The following is a 19,673-nucleotide window of genomic DNA, read 5'->3' as shown; positions in this document are numbered from 1 at the left end:
CAAATACTCAATTTGATTTCTAACTTTCCATCCCCATCTGGAAAATACATTTAAATTTTCCTTTGATCTTCAAAGCTCAAAGCAAAAACGACCGAAACATGCATTTAAAAATGAAAAGAATTTGAGCAAAAACTGCTTTTGCTGCAAGTGATAATTTTGTAAATGGCGAATTAGTAGAGTTGTGATGTTGAATGATTAGACAGAAGTCAACCCCAAGGCCCGTACTGATGGAGATGTTCGTTCAATAACTCACCTACTTCATTTCTTTGACAACTGCTTTATTTAAGATAAATAATAAGGCTGGATATATGCCTCGGTGTTAAATCGCTTACAGTAAATATTAAGAAATTGGAAATAAAATGATTTGCTATGACTCTACACCTGCACTTTGACTCCAGGGTTTTTCTCATTTAACTGGACAAAGTCAAGTTTTCCTGGTTTATAGACCATGTTATATATACACATGTGTCTTAATTTATAGTTAAAGGCCTTTATTTAATATGTAGCTCTATTGATCATGAAAATAAAAAAAAATCACATCGTTTACATGGTAATTTACAAAGAGTCAATTAAAATTAGTTAATAGTAAAACGGATATTTAAGTCCACGAGAGACCGATCAAGCATTTGTGATTTATAGTGGTATAACTTCAATAGATATAAATGAGCCTTTTAGTTTTTATTGGCACGGAAGCAACTGTTTTAACAACATTTAATACGTTTTCTTTAAGAAATATTGGCCATTAGATATATAAACTGAAAATTTAAACTATTCAACAGGAATGGGGTAATTATTCTACCTCAGTTGATTGCATGTTCGATATGATAGCTTGCATGCTGCTGGTAGTGTAAAACAGATTATATGTATAGCATTGCACAGCTTCGCAGCATAACATCAACGTAATGAGCCGGAACTCACTGAAAAATACTAATCAAACACAGTATCTGTCGTTAGATATATGTCTGCAAAATTCCCTGCACTTTTCATCCGCAAAAATGTTTGGCAAAAGTACTTTATTTTACAAACATTGTGTAACCTCATCAATTAATTCATGATAGCAATATACAAAAAGGGCAGCAAAGGAAAATAATGGATATATAAATACGAGACATTGTCAAAGGATATTTTATAAATCTTTTATTTCAAAATATCTCATTTGTAAAATTTTAGTAAGTTTTTAAACTGGAAACATCGCTATCTTTTCCAGCATAAAATAGGGCGGATCCATCGGTGGAGAAGGGGAGGACATACAAGCCATCTATATATATATATATATAATGGTCGAAAAATAGTTTTATGTACATTTTTCGGGTTGTTTTACCGCCGCCCCTTATTTTTCGGCGATCCCCTACACCCTTCCCATTCCCCCATTGCCAGAATCTGGAATCATCCATAGTAAAGTTAATGTGCAAATTTCAGTTGATCCGATATGTCATTGTAAGAATTGAAAATTTAGGTGTATACGTAAATGAATATCTTATCCAAATGATAAATCCCAGCAAACACAGACGACCAAACGAAAATGGCTGGATGTGACGCATGCGTGACATATGATCAATCATAGAAGGAATTACTCACCCTATAGTCGTACCTAAGTTTCTCTGCATGTTTAGAGTTCTTTGGAGGAGAGCTTCTTAAATTCCAAAATTTAATTGTTTATACCTGGACCTCTGATATTTGGGTTCATATCGGAACACACTTAGTGGTACATTGTATTAACATTGAACACCAACTTGTCATGATAACTTGCTCTAAAAGTTGACATGATTGTGGACCTCATCAATGGATAAGATCACTTTCAAATATGAAAACAATACTTTATAAATTTCTAGCATCCGAAGTGCTTTTCTAGATTTACCTTCGTCGTGAACGCTCAAACCTAAACACAAAATTTGAATTCAAGGGATGTATAAATACGTAGAACCATTACGAGAAATTATGTATATGATATATTGAATGAAGCTATATATATATATATATATATATCGCCAAAAGGGACTTAAAAAATAGCCACATTCGTCTAAGCTAAACTTTGGGAGTTGTAAAATTTATGGTTAAACCACTGATGACAACTGACATTAAAAACAATCTGACTACAGGAATGACTGTAAGGAAGCATTAACTGGGGGATATGGAAACCAAAAATAACGAAATCTAGTATACTACCAGAAAAACACATTAATCATCGTGACATAAGCTAAAGAAAAATTCGTCTAAGAATTTCTAATTCTGATTGAATGAAGCTAAAATCGGATTGATATCAAAGACTTGTTTATTATACGATGTAAAAGCAATTCTATGTCTGCAATGATAAAACAAGAAGGCACTTATTTGTAATTTTGTACAAGTGTTACCAATATTGTTTTATCGTTTTCTGACAGAACAATTAAGAAAGGCTCAGTAATGCAGCTAATATATTCTTTGCTTGTCAACATCTGAAAAACTCTAATGAAGCATACCGTGAAACTGTCGATAATATTTATTCAGCCATTGGTAAACATGTAATGGTAAAATACTAGATGCCCGTATGAAAGAATCGCGATCAAAACTTTGACATCTGTAGTTTGAAATTGAAATTACAGATGGTATACGGGAATATATGATGTCCGTGAAACAAATTGTATTGGCGCTTCTCCAAATCACAATTTGTACATACAGACCATATATTCTCATATTACTCATCAACTAGGATCAACAAGTCGAGGAACTTGATTTATTTAGTTTATTAATTATGTTTTTACAATATTATATTTTCTTTCGCTTCATTTAACTTTGTTCATTATACGTTCACTCTAGACTAAACATTTGTAAAATTATAAATGTTTCTTCGACATAAATATCTTCTTGTAAAACTTAGTTAGCCCTCGCAGAAGTGGACCCAAAATGGGAAAGCCCAGTCCCTTTCCAGTTCCGTTAAGTATTAATACTAATCACGTAGGTAAGAAAAATACACTTAGACTCCTTTTGCTATAGGCATAACCCGAGTAGCAGAGAAACATGCCATATTTATATTTTTAGTGCTGGTAGTTGGTGTAACTAACCATACACTTGCTGAAGCGCGCGTCTATCTACCACTTATAACAATAATCATTTTATCTTCATCTTATTTAACGCTAATTTTACTATTAGCATATTCTCTTTTTGGTAAACCACCAGGGTAGTTCTGGTTAAAATTAACTTAACGAAGAAAAAAGGTATAGCTTTGGATTATCTTAAATACAACATCTGTTTCTATACACGTTTGTTCAAGTATTAATCTGTGTAATTGATATATTAGAATGTGGATGCGGTATACAGAATAGAAAATAACAGGCAAAAACTTGAAAAGCAAATAGAGAAAAATAGGCACAAATGAAAAGAAATAAATAAGGTAGTACTACAATATAAAGAATAGATATTAATCGGGGAAAATATAAACAATGGTCTAAGAAATAAAGAACCTCATCCAGCCCCATAATTATTCAGCCACTCTCAAGATTATTTTTTATTCTTTTCTTTTTTTAAGTTTTATATTAAAAAACAGGTGTTAAACAAAAAAGGTAAAACGGTCTAGTTAATCTAACTTTTCTTAAAAATTGGAAGATGTGTTATGATTGCCATCCACAAGGGACCAAATGACGCAGATGTAAGCAACTATTTCTCTTTAATTAATTATAGTGGTGTTAACCTATACACAATTATACGGACACAAAAAGAGCTTAAAAATGTAATTGAAACAAGATAATCTGATGGAGTTTCAAATGCATTAAAGTTTATTCGATATCCTTGTGTTCATTCGGAACGAGGTCTATTTATCAAGACCTTATTTCAGTAAGCTTCTCAGTAGATAGAGACAAAAAGATCGTCGTGCGTAAGGTCTGGCTCAGGTGTTCAGTATTTTATTTTTAAGCTTAATCGGTTTAGTGGAATGAGTAGTATTTTCCGTAAGTAAAGACATGTATTAGCTTGCATCAGCTGTTAAAATGAAGCTTGTAGGATTTTATCTTATCAGAATATTCATGTGTGAGAAAGTATACCTAAGAAATATAAGAACAAGCTCTTAAATTAAATGCTTGTTATTTTCTGCGTTTTAAGCTGGAAACATTTCAAATATTTTGAGGGTATATACATGTACATCCAATTTTGCTTTTTGTTTTGTTTGAATGTAATATTGTATCGTGTTGTGTGCACGAAACAGACTTACATGGCCATGGCATGTTTCCCAATCCAATTCGACTTATTTTGAATAGAATATTACCTAAACAAACTAATTTTGCAAAAACAGGAAATTTAAATCTTTTAGAGAGTACAATCCACTGAAAAACACAACAGCTCTGTGAAAACTATGGAAGACATAGCTTTTTTCTGTTATACATTCTATGTATTTGTATATGTAATATCTCTGAAATGAAAAGGTATTCAATTTATATTTTGGCTTGAACATCTCGTTACTGTTTAGACACGGTCTCCGAAGTTTTAAAACAATACTTGTTGGTGAGGAGTTGACTTTTGTCGTTATAAATACCAAAACGAAGGGTAAAATCCTTTTCATACTGGTGAATTTGATCACATGTGGAGTGGTTTTTCGTTTGCAAACTACATTTTTCTATGACGGATTTATCCCTTATAAAATCTGACGTCCAATCAGAATTGACCAAACAAAATATCGTTCCATCACACATGTGTTGTTGAAAATATAGAAATCGGATGAAATTACTACATTAATTTAAACTAGTACATGTAATTTAGCTTAGAAATTCGATTTCATATCAATTTTGCTATTAACATGTTGCTATAGATTATCTTCAAATGAAAACAAGCCACAACAATTGATATAGTTTGGTCATACAGTGCACAAAACAGATAAAATGTGCTGGGGAAAGAATAATGTGGCAATGAGTTTAATTTATGGCCTGTATAAATGTGTTACAAATGTAGATTGATTATATAATCTGACAGAATTACAGTTCAAGATGCACAGCACTCACAAATCAAATTCCTCCTTTTCTTAATTAATATGTTTGCGAAATAAAATTACATCATGACGAATGTGTAATTAAAAGTTCCACTATAAGAGATCTTAATAAAACACAGCTAAGTTAAATCCATTAGCTCGCTTTCGAATATGTAAACAATGCATGCAAAGGAAGAGTATAACTCTCTAACCCCTATACATGTTTGTGAATAAAACTGCATTATTTAGAAGTAGTTTTGCAGTTCATGCTGTGATAAGTGGTCTATATTTTGCCCGTGTAATTGATAAATCTGTGTTATAATTGACACTTATCTTCCCCGTGCGTATATATGATATAACTCAGAACCCAGTTTTACACATAGTTTCGTGGTTTATGCTCGTCTGTCTCTTTTTGCTTCAAAAGTCTAACACTCGACAGGAATATTTTGGACAGTAAAGATGATACTACTTTTCAAGAATCAGTTTTTTTGTGATGGTCTTGTTTTGATCATTTTAAACATGAATTAACTGACTCTTTTCAATTTTTATCTCTTCACTCTGCATTTACGAACGTTGATTATATTTAGTCATGAATTTCATTTTTAGAATACTGCAAATGAATACATCATTTATAGTTCATTTACGCTATGAATTATTCTTTCTTATTTTCTGCATTTTATAATCAAAATCTACTTTGAATCGTCTACTTCGAATCAATCAAAAATTGCGCCTGTCAGTCCGTTACATAAAAGGCTTGTTTGTAACATCAAATGCTAAATTCGAGTCTGGGGTATCCGTTACCATTAACACGTATGACACAATAAATATCATTAAGTTTGTATAGGAACCAAAGAGCTTTAAAACGCTATACATTTTGAATCTTGTTTTCCATCTTCACCAACTTGATATGATTTTTCCAGTGACAATATTGTGAATCCTTTCTAATATTAAGGCCAGAGGACAAGGTCAAGTTCACTTGGTCGTATTAAAAGGTTAACTTTAAGATATCAAGGTCAAGGTTACCAGATATACCTATGTACGAGACCGTTTAAATATCGATTTTAATGTGGTGCCGAGTTAGGCTCATAGCAACATTATAAAAATATTGCACAGAGAAACTTTAAGAACAAAAATTAATGAATGCATCGAACTCCAAGTTATTTGTATAGAAAATGCAATTTCGGATAGATAGTGTGACATTCCGGAAAAGTTAATTTCAATACATGTATCTAGACGTCTTCTCTGGTGAACAGTTGAAAGAACAGGGTTTTCCCAACTCAGTATAAATCAATTTGGTACCATTTTTTTCCCCGGCAAAGAAAGTACCAGTTTCCTTATCTGGAGTTCTACTAATGCTATAATGCAAATGCTATAAATAAAAAATCCTAGCTTTTATGTGTAAATAAATCGCAAAACTATATAGTAATAATAACTTACTAATTACTGTCAATTTTCATTTTTGTAAAATTGATGCAATTTGGGTTTTGTCAGTTGTGCACTCTATAAGCTATCGCTTGTCTATATTACTTATTAGCTGTATAAATTACATGTTTAATAACAGTCCCTTAAATTCCAGGTCACCGCAAAATACTTTAAATATATTGACATTTTATTAACTTGCTATGGATGACAAAGCAGTTGTGCATGTTTTACTCAGTAAATGAGATAAAATTATCACAATAAACAATCAGATATTGAGTGCCACTGAGTAGATACAGGTGTTTCTTAAGTCATTAGGGGGTAATAGTGTGGAAATTATAAAATATAAATCATTCGGTCACATTATGTATTGTATTATTATTAATTCAAACGTGTAAATTATTTAAACAAATTATTGAATATGGTTGACTAGATATGCACTATAGAATACCTAGTTGATATTATAGGTTTATATTACACCGATGCTTCAATATTAAAGTAACCAGTATCAAAAATTAAACATTGTTGTGTAAAGAACCTTTACGTTACAGAGGTCATAGATTGTCCTTCAGATACTGAATACCATAATTATTGACGTGGTATAAATTGTTTCCGTGGGTAATTAATTCGAAACTAGCGGTTAAATAAATTTCAAACAATGCCACCACTTAACACCTGGTACTAGCCTACGGTTTGTGCTTTCCACCATAATTAGACCACCTTCTGTGATTCTTAACTGAAGAGTTCTTGTACATGACGAATTGTATAGTCCAACCATCTTCAAATAAGAAATGACAGCTTCAAGATATTTGCCCTGAATGACAATGTGTCTCATTAGCGAGTAGAAAACGAAAACTTGCACAATGTCTCCAACTAATTAATTCATTATCGAATTTCTTGACAGAGTTTGATTTGAATAAGATCCGTTAATAAACCAACGGTTTGGAAAACAGAAAATTTCGGCCGTGGGTAGTTTGTTAAATATTCACAACATTATTGCAACATCATCTATATCTTATAACATTTCAATTTTCCCACCACAAAAAGTCGTGGTATGAAAGCAATTTGGAGAAACGAATATTTTGGAGAAAGATAAATTAACTAAATTTGATTACATGCACTCAATTTTAAACCACATTATTAAACATCGCTGTATTAAGCAATAATCCCAATATCAGTTTTCTTATGACATTTCTCATTACAAATATTATGAAATAAAGGTAAATTTCTTTCAAGTTTAAAATGCAACTTCAAGTTTTCAAGCATTAATCTGAAATCCCATTACCTTTTATGAATTATTCTGTTTGAATATACAGCATAAAATGGAAATAGAAGGAGTTCGTCGTCAATGGACAAATGCAAAATTATTCAATGAATTTTATAAATGCGATTTTTAATCGTCGGGAACGGTCATTATTTACCAACTTTGAAGTTTTATTGCTTAAACAATTTACAGTGTTTTACAATAACAACATCGTAATGTGTTCTTTATAGAAAACAGTGTTCCATACTATTTCCCATGCAACCCATCGAACTTTCAAATATTTCGTCGCCAAACGTCTGTCTGCTAACCCTTTCTGTAAAAAGCAATAAAGTTAAATTAATATTTATCAAACGACTTTTGGTGCAAATTTAAATATCAAAACGATACTCGGGACTAAACGTCAATTTATGACATTTTTGGTCATGCTTCTTTTAAAGAGATACTTATTGAAAAATAAGTATGATTACTGATACACTTACATCTGCTTTTTATCTTTCATAAAAAGACTATAAAGAATTTTGTTAAATATAAGTAGTGATATAAAAATGAAGAAGAAAATAAAAGGAAATACACAGCTAGCATTAAATTTTCAATTGAAAATATGTGGATGAATTAGTTAATCGACTTTCAAACCTTATTATGATGGAGTAACTATAAATTTACCAATTTTACATGCAGGGAAATTGGGCCAAACTTTTAAAAAATATATTGTGATATAAAAAAGATGGCTTAGGCTATAATAGCGTTTAATACCTGCCTATCTCAATGTGAATTAATATCTTTTTACAGTAAAAACTTGACTAAAGAACAATATCCTACGGCAGATCAATGATTTTGATAAAGGGTTGGGGCACTATTTAAATCGGTAAACTGAGTGAACTTATATATTCATTTTTGTTTTAGTTTTCAATGAGGAATAACTACATAAGCCTCTTTTCTTAATCCAACACTTGTACTGCACTTTGTAGATGCATGACAGGCATGTCTGAAATAGATCTAAACAAACTAATATTGAATTAAGACGTGGCCTTTTAATTGTCAAATGACTGAAATTCTAACTTTATTGTCGCATAACATGAAAAAAAAATACCAATTATAACAATAGGAAATATCATCACAAAGAAGGGTAACACCTGTGTTAAAAAATTACAGCTATTTATCCTACTTTTTGTAAATTACTAAGTCTGGGTATTAATTCTATGGCTTAGAGCTTTGCTTATAGTTATTAAGTGAATTTATGTGGTTTTTAATTTTTTTTTCATTGGTTATAATCACTCTGTAAACTCAGATGTGCATAGTTAGTCGAACAATGAGATCGGTCCTTCTAATAACATACCACCTGCTGGGTTAAAATGGTCTCCATTTCAAATTTGAAAATAAATTGATTTCATTCATTAAAGGTTATCATAGACTTAATAGGCGGTTAATTCCATTAAAATATTTTATTCACCTCACAAAAATGCTTAACACGCAAATACACTTTTAAATATACTTCACATTGAAGTTGATATCTTATATATATGCTTTACTTTGAAGTAAATTAAAATTTAACATATGAAATACGTTTTTTGCTTTTTCCTTTAGATACTTGACATTTTTAAACAGTTATATCGATATATGTAATTGACCGTTTTTATAGATCAAATAGGTTTCATGAGGAAACGTTTGTTTGTGTCTTGCACTGTATGTAAGAGTATTTAATTGTTGACGGGTTTGTAGCTTTAAATTTTTTACTGTTTAGAGGCAAATGCAAAGATATCTCTTGTCTGCTATCTTTGATGAAAATTGGTTTCTGTGAATGCAATACAAATGTATATGATTTTTTTTCTGGTAGGATTCTACCTGCTCTTTTAATGAAAAAAAACCCCCAATATCATCTTGTTGTCCATATGCATTTTTTAGGGATATACTTTCAAAGAAAGGGTCGTTACACATATTCTCTGATTGAATCCATGCTGTGAATAAATTGTAGCCATCTTTAGGTGATCCATATAGAATATCTAACAGTGCTACGAACATAATTATTATGAACGGCACCCATTTAATAAAATAAAAGCACGAGAGTTAGTCAGAAAAGGATTATCTGCCACCATTATGGGGTAATAACACAGGCACTACAGTTTTTTTCACGATTGGAAATCACGCCTAAATATACGGGTGGCATCAATCAACGAATTTGACAATCATAATAACCAGCGTTACAAGAATATTGCAACTGTGCGTTTACTGATTCAGTCTACATATTCAAGAAAATACTGAATGTGTACAAAACCGAACAACAAAAGATTAAGCAATAACAACTATTAGTGAACCAGTCCTCATTCATCTATACAACTGTTCAATCGATGTGTGAAACAGTTATAAAAATATACTAAAGATCAAAATGAAACATTTTATTCAGGCATTAAAAGACATCACAGATATCAATACATGACGTAGTTTATGAATTTTAAAATGTTCTATTTTTATTTAATTCTATTTTTTTTCTTTTTTGCGCTCTCGCGTGTAGCGTTGATTGTTGCTATCGAACTGTAAACTCGATAAATCTCCGCTATCACCTTGATCGGATATTTCGCAGACCTAGAAAAAACTCGACACTTTCTTGTAAACGGAACTGATATTTATTAGTCTAATCAGTATTTTCTTTGCAAGATCAGGATTTTTTGTGATGTTGATGGGTAGCATGCTACTATACTCGAAAATCAAGTTTATTTTCCCTTTAAAATCTCAACATACAACAAGTCTTCAATTCCTCAATCGAGTTTTTATCAGTACACACACTTCAATCTTTATCAAATGATTTCTTTATCTTTTAATTTCATGCATTTTTATCGCTATATTCAATCTTCGCCAATTACCATAATCATTAACCTGTCAAAATACCACACTCCACGTTTTACCTTCTAAATGCATTAGTTTGTTACTTCTTCATTGAAATCGATCCGTATTGCATCGATTGCTTGGACCTGACATTTGTCTGTGTAGCATATTTACATCCATTTTAAATATTTCAAATATAAACTTATTTTCCACATGGACTAATCTAAAGTGTATAGGTCTAATGGATATCGGTCAAGAATATTGCATGGTTTCCATGTGTTACATCACAACACCAGTATTTCCAAAAAAAATGTCTTTGCTTCAGAGAAGGCAATTATTAGCAAATGAACAGTGTGTTAATGAGCTCATTAGGATATTCCTATTAGCTTTTTCTTCACAATCATGTATTTTTATTAGTTCCGCCTAAAGCAGAAATCTTACAAAAAAGCAAAACTTGGAATTTTGCCGTCGTTCATCAGCTAAAGCGTTCAATAAGTAGAAAACTTCTAGAGAAACTATTTAATGAAGTGATGCTACATTAATTCATTTGTCAAAGTTCTATGTCTTCTTTGATAGTTTCGTGCCTACAGGTATTAATTAACAGGTATATGGTTTCTTCCTCGTCTGCCTTGAAGTGTTCAATTAATTCCGCGCTGTCAAATTTTTTTCAGAAGAAGAATTCTGTTATCTTTCCAATTGCTGTTTTCTTTCATTGATGCATTGACAGTTGTAAAATAAACACTATGTTTTCATCTGCACCATTTAACATTTGAGTGAACTTTCTTTGCTCCCTGACAACATTGTTGAAATGTGCTGTCAGTTATAAGCCGGAGAAAGAATAGTTGATCAGTGTCCAACATTGGAGTTTTTAACGGCATTTTTTTCATCAATAATGTAAAAGTACTTTGATTTCTTGGTCATATTTTGGGTATTTGTGAACCGTCGAGTATTTGGTTAAAGTATGTGTTTCATAACATGAGGCTATTTTCCACTTCTACGTTGCTTTACTATTTATTTTTATTTACTCTTTTCTTTCTTTTTTAAACGTTGGGAAAGGGTAATATTTAATATGTTGAAAAGAAAATACAATCATCTGCTTTTCGGAATCCTTAGCTTCAGTTCTTTAGTATTTGTTGCTGCATGTACATTTTAGAAATAATATGGGATTACTTAAATTCAACATTAAATTTGTTTCTGACATTTGCAGTTGTATTGTCTTTTTTATCGTGGACATTGTTTCTATGTGCATATTATATTCTATAATTTAGCAGCAAAACAATGTTCCGAAAAGCAATACATTGATTAATTATAAAGCATATTGTTATTACCGACACGAGCCTGGCAGAAGATACCACACAGGCTACTAAGTGTTTTGCACGCTACCTTCTGCTTCTGGACAATAAATTATTTTCAATTACAGATAAACAGATAATAATTCAGTTGTATAAATATAAAGAGGTCTCCATTAATGCAATGTTCCTTTGATCTGAGTGGAAATGATGTCGAATGATTTTGACATATATTTCTAGTTCTGATAAGCACACTTTAAAAAGCAAAAAACTACATAAATTAAATTCAAATTTCTTGTTGTATAAACTCTATTTAATAGCATCTACTATACCGATATAATGAATGATGTGGTCACAATATTACCTTTATTCGTTTTAGGTTTTCCAAAAACTGACAAAAAGTATTAGGTTTTCATTTGATTTGTTGACAGGTCAGAAGTATTTAAATGATTTTGTCAAATTATGGTAAATTTACACGCAGATAATCTTTGAAAAAATTTGATACCTTCCAGGGGATGCTATCGATTTGTTAATATTTGGCTTCCAGTATTGAGTTGAAATGTTAAAAATGCGTCATATTTCTAATAAGATAGATTGACGAATTTTTATACGTTCTTCATAGACATATTATGATATGCCGTTGTCGGCCTGTCCACCCGCCGCCCGTCCACACGTCGTAAAAAGCAAGAGAACGTTTTTATCAAATTTTATTAAACTTGCATGGAAAATTTCAATTGTTGAAAGTAATCTCCGTTTCGAATTATTTTTTTATTGAGAGTTTAGGGACAATAACCGTCAAATTTAAGGCATTTTGAATTTACATTTATTGCGAACTAGCTCGATTTTCACATATATTGTGCACTAACTCGACTATGCTCTTACTGATTTACTTAAAACTTTACACAAGTGTTGGGATTAATGAAAGTAATCTAAATTTGGATTTAGAAAATTTCCGATATGCAATTTCAGAGTTTGTTACTTTTACCGTCAGGTTTGAGACAGTTCTTCACATGTCTCGAACTTACATGAGCATGCTTATATCACATTAACTACATACTGTTTATTACATTGGTGAAAGTCAATTCCCTTTCCGATTCTGGTATTTTTCTTATCTGACATTTCAGAGGTGTGGGATTTTGACTCTCAAGTTTAAGGCAATGTTCATACGCCAAAGAATAAACCCCGTCATCGCTGTTTCTCATTCTGATTAAATTCTTCTTCACTATTCTATTTTATTCTTACAACATTTTAAAAATGCATTAGACGGGCGTATGATGCGCTCCTGGTGCAGCTGTTAATTATTATTAATAATTATTTTTAAAGTCTCATATCAGATTAAACGGTCTATTTTCCTAATATCTACATACAGTGAAATTAGATATCTCGTTATTTATCAATAACGAGTTCAAATGCAAAGGAGAACCGAAAGATACCAAAGGGTCATTCAAACTCATTAGTCGAAAACGAAGAGACAATGCAATGGCAAAATACTAAAAACGATCAAAAGACAAACAACAGTTTACAAAACACAACATAGAAAACCAACAAGTAAGCAACACGAATAATTAATCCTCCCCTTGGTTTCGTCTTAAGCTGCCCACATCAACTAGGGGAGGTCTGGGTACAATGCCGGATGCAGGATTAAGAAAGAGATTTTAAAATTGATATTTTGTCAGACTAATGTGATCGGGTACGGTGCAATGCATAGCTATGGACTGAGAAGCCAGTTCATTTTAAATTTCACTAGGTAAGTAGGTCTTTTTTAGACCAGGTTTCATAATAAAAATCAGTTGACTACGTTCTCGTCTTGCATATGATTGAAGGTTGCCCATTAGACGTCAAATATACATATTTGCATCTAAAATGCCACGTCACAACTTCAGTAGTTCGTCACCATTTTAGAATCACACGTTGTGTGTACACACATAACTTTACGGACAGCATCACTAAACATAATTCTACCGAGGTAATATGTTTTCGTAATTTTTTTTTTCTTATCTTTACAGATATTTGATTGTGACTTTCCTCTATCTACCGTTGAATATTTCCATTCTGGATCACCATTACTATCAGAAGACCAGATCAAATTTCGTGCATACAAATTTACAAAATACTCGACAGAAATCGAAAACTTTTATGTGAATGTAAGAATTTTAAATTCTACAAACGATTTAGTGAGGACTCGTGGACTCCGGTCTGTAGTAGTTCCAGAGGCAAAAGCAATATCAAACAATATCGACTCAACAGTGTTAGGATTTAATATTAAACATTTTCCGAATACGTCATGCAGCGTTTCATTCTCACGTCATCGAACGGTATGGCCAATTGCAGGTCAACTTATAATGGGAAACTCACGTGACCCTGTGGACACTTTTAAAAAATCATGTCATGAATTTTTACTTTCGCAACTTCATTACCAGCATTTAAAACCTCACAGTCCAGACGTTGATTACATTCCTCTTAAAATCGAGCATTATGATTCACTAACAAGTAACGAGCCCAATGTAGAAAATTTCTTCCTTCCGGTCTATATAAAAGATGTGCAACCAAATTTTCCTCCGACATCTTCACATCGTAGTCTTTACATGATGGATGTAGACGAATTTGTTTTATCTTCAATTATTCCAGGAGTTATATTTGCAGAAGATTATGAGACGCCAAATTCCAAACTTGTATACAATATAAGTCATCCTCCCGGAGAAAACGAAGGTTATTTCGTAAATTTAGATGATCATACAACGCCTATAACGTCATTCCTACAGACCGATATCGAAAATGAACGAATTGCATACCAACCACCGGGTGTTAGTTATCTCGAACAAAGAATCTATAAAGTCGGTTTTACCGTTTTTGATAGTCATTTTGCTCATAGTCAGTCGATATTTTTACACATAGCTGTGAGATCATCTGCAACGTCAGCACCAAAAGTGTCGAAAAATAGTGGTTTGATAATACTTGAAGGTCAATCTCGAACAATAACACAAGATAACTTACGTATAGTTGACAGAAACAATTTGAATAAAGTTCGACTCTATGTAACGGGTGGCCTTTTACACGGTCGCATTGAGGTTAATAGCAAGCAATCACTATATTTTTCCGTAGAAGACTTGCAGCGAAAATCTGTGGTTTACATTCATGACGATAGTGAAACAACTAAAGACCGTATAGACCTCCGGATAAGTGACGGTGTTAATACAGTTCTCACTAATTTTCCTATAACAGTGATACCACGTGATGATACATCACCATATGTAGTAAATAATTTAGGTTTAGAATTAAACAAAGGAGGAATCAAGCAGTTTAACACCGATATACTTAAAGCACATGATGTAGATACTGTTGATACCAATATTATTTTCGTTATCGTTCATCCACCTGAAGCTGGGGAAATATTACGCCGACTTCATGTAGCTGAGACAGGAACTCGTGTAACAAGATTTTCTCAACATGACCTTAGACGTGGTGCTATTTATTATCGTCATTTTGGCCGAGAGATGTTTATTGATTCATTTCAGTTTAGATTACGGGATCAACACGAGCCACCAAATAAATCAAATGTCGAAACTTTCCATATAACTATTAACCAAGTAAATGAAAATCCACCAGAACTTTCTCCGGATGCCACACGCTTAATGCATGTGCTAGAAAATGACATTGCATATGTTACTAAGGCAGAATTACAGTACACAGACAAAGAAACCGATGACAACCAGTTGACCTATATAATTACAGCACCACCTTATTTTGTTTCCAATAGAGGAAACGAAGATGCTGGTCGGTTAATAGCAACTCACAATATGTCAATGGTATCTAAAGACCAATCACAAAAAGAGATACGTACCTTTAAACAAGAGGACATCAATCACATGAAAATTGCTTATATGCCCCCATTAACTGATATCGGACCAGGCGCGCGACTAGTAAGATTTGTTTATACGGTACAGGATTCCAGTGGAAACCGGGTCCTTGGTCAGTACTTTGACATCGATGTTCAACCTGTTAATGATAAAGCTCCGACTTTTGTAACGTCTAAACTTTTGGTGGAAGAAGGTGGAATTCTGGGAATAACAAAAGATCATCTATCAGCAACAGATGTTGATACGAGATCAAATGACTTGTTTTTTATCGTCGAAGCTACTCCATCGTTTGGTGTCCTGCAGAAAGCTGGTGATATCATGAAAGTTGACAGTACATTTAACTTGAAAGATCTCAAGAAGAAACGTATCAGGTAAATGGCTTGAAAAAATAATTTTTATGTATACATTTGAATAATGATGTTCCACATTAAGTACATTTAGTTAATTGATGAATTAAGGAGGCACTGTCAATTCAGAAAATGGGATAGGCAAAACGAGACCAAGATAGCAAAAAACAAAGGCAAAAATAAATGAAGACATAGAAACCTAAACATTCATTAATATAAAGTTTCAATGAAACATGAATTAACTAAGATGATTTGTAAGGATAAGGGACTACAAAGTTAATTTTGGTAAAAATCCAAGTAAAAGTTACTTGATCAAATCAAGTTTCATGCCATTATCTTTAACGTGTGGAATGATCACTGATGATGTGAACTGATGTAAGATATTGTAAAGTCTTAAAGTAAATATAAACCTAGATTTTTCCTGATAAAACAAAGCTGTATATTTTACTAATAATTTGTTGTTTTATAAAAGCAAAAGATTAATTCTCACCAGTGACATAACGAATATTTGAAGATTAACCTCACACATGAAAATTAAAAATTATCAGTTTAAGATTTAATAGTGAAGAGTAATCATTTGTCAGGTCTGAATTGGGAATTACTGAATTGGCACCAAATTTATCATCGAGAAAGTTAATTATTGTCAATTCATACATCAAAATAATTCGAAATTTATATCAGTATAAACGATTTTTATACGACCGCAAACATTTTTGCGGTCGTATATTGGTATGACGTTGGCGTCGTCGTCGTCGTCGTCGTCGTCGTCGTTGTCGTCGTCGTCCGGCGTCGTCCGAAGACACATTGGTTTTCGCACTCTAACTTTAGTTAAAGTGAATGGATCTCTATGAAGTTTTACCATAAGGTTCAATACCACAAAAGGAAGGCTGGGATTGATTTTGGGGGTTATGGTACCAACAGTTAAGGAATTAGGGGCCAAAAAGGGGTAAAAAATAAGCATTTTTGTAACTTCCAGACATAACTTGTGTGTTAGTGTATGGATCTCTCTGACATTGTACCACAAGGTTCCATATCACAATTGGAATGCTGGGATTGATTTTGGGGGTAATTGCCTCAAAATATTAGGAATTAGGGGCCAAAAAAGGGGAAAAAACAAGCATTTTTCTAGTTTCATGACAATAACTTGTGTGAAAGTGTATGGATTTTTCTGAAATTGTACTACAAGGTTCCATATCACAAAGAGAAAGCTGGAATTGAATTTGGGGGTAATTGCTTGAAACATTTAGGAAAAAGGGGCCAAAAAGTGGCCAAAAATAAGCATTTTTCTAGTTTCAAGACAATAACGTGTGTTCAAGTGTATGGATCTCTCTGAAATTGTACCACAAGGTTCCATATCTCACAGGGAATGCTGGGATTGATTTGGGGGGTAATTGCCTCAAAATTTTAGGAATTAGGGGCCCAAAAAGGGGCAAAAAACAAGCATTTTTCTAGTTTCATGACAATAACTTGTGTGTAAGTGTTTGGATATTTCTGAAATTGTACTACAAGGTTCCATATCACAAAGGGAAAGCTGGAATTGAGTTTGGGGGTAATTGCCCGAAACGTTTAGGAATTGGGGGCCAAAAAGGGGCCAAAAAACACATTTTTCTAGTTTCCAGACAATAACTTGTGTTCAAGTGTATGGACCTCTCTGAAATTGTACTGCAAGGTACCATACCACAAAGGGAAGGCTGGGATTGAGTTTGGGGGTGATGAATCATAAGGGGGTTCAAAAAATTTGGGGGGGGGGATTTTTTTTTTTCCTTTTTTTTCTTTTTTTCCTTTTTTTTTCTTTTAAAATTTTCCATTTTAAGTTGGTTATTTCTGATTTATATTTAAAAGCAAATAATAATGATATGGTAGGAGATACATACCAAACAGGATGTGTAAATTATTATATAATAAGTATTGTGCAATAGCAAGAAATTTTCAATTGCACAGTATTGCGCAATAGCAAGAAATCTTCAATTGCACAGTATTGCGCAATAGCAAGAAATATCCAATAGCACAATATTGCGCAATAGCAAGAAATTGTCAATTGTGCAGTATTGCGCAATAGCAAGAAATAATCAATTGCACAGTATTGTGCAAAAGAAGCTATTTCATATAAATTGCTTATTTTTTGACCAATTGCAATGGGGTTTTATTCTTGAATTCTTGGGGTTCTTTAATATGCTGAATCTAACCGTGTATTAAGTTTTTGGATTTTGGGCCCCGTTTTTAAATTGGTCCACATTGAGGTCCAAAGGGTCCAAAATTAAACTCTATTTGATTTCATCAAAAATTGAATTATTGGGGTTCTTTGATATGCCGAATCTAACCGTGTATTTAGATTCTTAATTTTTGGTTCCGTTTTCAAATTGGTCTACATTAAGGTCCAAAGGGTCCAATATTAAACTAAGTTTGATTTTAACAAAAATTTAATTCTTAGGGTTCTTTGATATGCTGAATCTTAACATGTATTTAGATTTTTGATTATGGGCCCAGTTTTCAAGTTGGTCCAAATCGGGGTCCAAAATTAAACTTTGTTTGATTTCAACAAAAATTGAATATATGGGGTTCTTTGATATGCTGAATCTAACCATGTATTTAGATTTTTGATTTTTGGGCCCCGTTATCAACTTTGTCCACATTGAGGTCAAAAGGGTCCAAAATTAAACTTTGTTTGATTTCATCAAAAATTGAATTCTTGGGGTTCTTTGATATGCTGAATCTAACCATGTATTTAGGTTTTGGATATTGGACCATAATAGGTGAATGTCCAATTTAAAATTTTTAAGTTCTTAGACCACATTCATTCTGTGTCAGAAACCTATGCTGTGTCAAATATTTAATCACAATCCAAATTCAGAGCTGCATCAAGCTTGAATGTTGTGTCCATACTTGCCCCAACTGTTCAGGGTTCGACCTCTGCGGTCGTATCAAGCTGCGCCCTGCGGAGCATTTTATTAACATTTCAATTGAAGTACATATTCAAGGGATATGTTTATATATTTATAGTACATGAAATAAACGTAATATCTGTAAAAAGCTGGACACTAGTGTTTAATAACAAAGGGCGCTGCTGTAAATTTTGTAGCTTTCATTGGTAATAACAAACTACTGTTTTAAGGTTTTAATTACTAGTATTTGTTTTTCATAGGATGAATTGATGAAGAAAGGGCAAAATAAGTTTTGTGTATCTTAAATATCATAAAAACTTGATGCTACTGAAATAGTAGTAATAATTAAGAAAAAAAGTACTATGAATACATTTTTTACCACTAGAGGCTAACTACGTATATATTGGTTATATTGAAATGTAAGATACAGATTCGTACAATAATTGCAATATTTAGAAGAGATATATATCTGTTGAAAAACCTTAAATCTAAAGCAGCTTTATGCTAACATTTTTATTGAGGTTAACTCGGTAATCTGAAAAAAATATCCACTGTAATTGTAAAAGAAAATGCTTAGATTTTACCATAGAAACAGTTCCAGACAAAAGAGAAAAAATTACAAGAAATTATATTTAATGACTTTTCCTGACCAAAGCAAATTTCTTTGAAGTTGACTCCGTTGAAGTTTGTAATGAACACCAGTATTAACTATCTTTTGATGTTTTATAATCGTAAAAATACGTCTCTTTTGCCTTCCACAATAATAACTAAATCAATATCTGATGTAATATTCTTTCAATGAAACATCTAAAACAAACAATAATACCACATAATCAAACTTTCACCATACCATAAGTATTTA

General features: G+C 32.3%; 1 protein-coding gene across 1 annotated transcript in view; it reads left to right on the top strand.

The window, feature by feature from the left end:
• The window catches only part of LOC127707981 (FRAS1-related extracellular matrix protein 1-like), a 43,103-nt gene that overhangs the window by 10,787 nt on the left and 12,643 nt on the right, over positions 1–19,673 (top strand). Inside the window, exon 3 of the mRNA XM_052212763.1 lies at positions 13,732–15,953. Within this exon, the coding sequence (XP_052068723.1) occupies positions 13,732–15,953 (2,222 nt within the window). The remainder of the gene's footprint in view (positions 1–13,731; positions 15,954–19,673) is intronic.

This window comes from Mytilus californianus, unplaced genomic scaffold, assembly GCF_021869535.1.
Source record: "Mytilus californianus isolate M0D057914Y unplaced genomic scaffold, xbMytCali1.0.p SCAF_1, whole genome shotgun sequence".
Lineage (NCBI taxonomy): Eukaryota > Metazoa > Mollusca > Bivalvia > Mytilida > Mytilidae > Mytilus > Mytilus californianus.
This window is presented reverse-complemented; position numbering and strand designations above follow the sequence as displayed.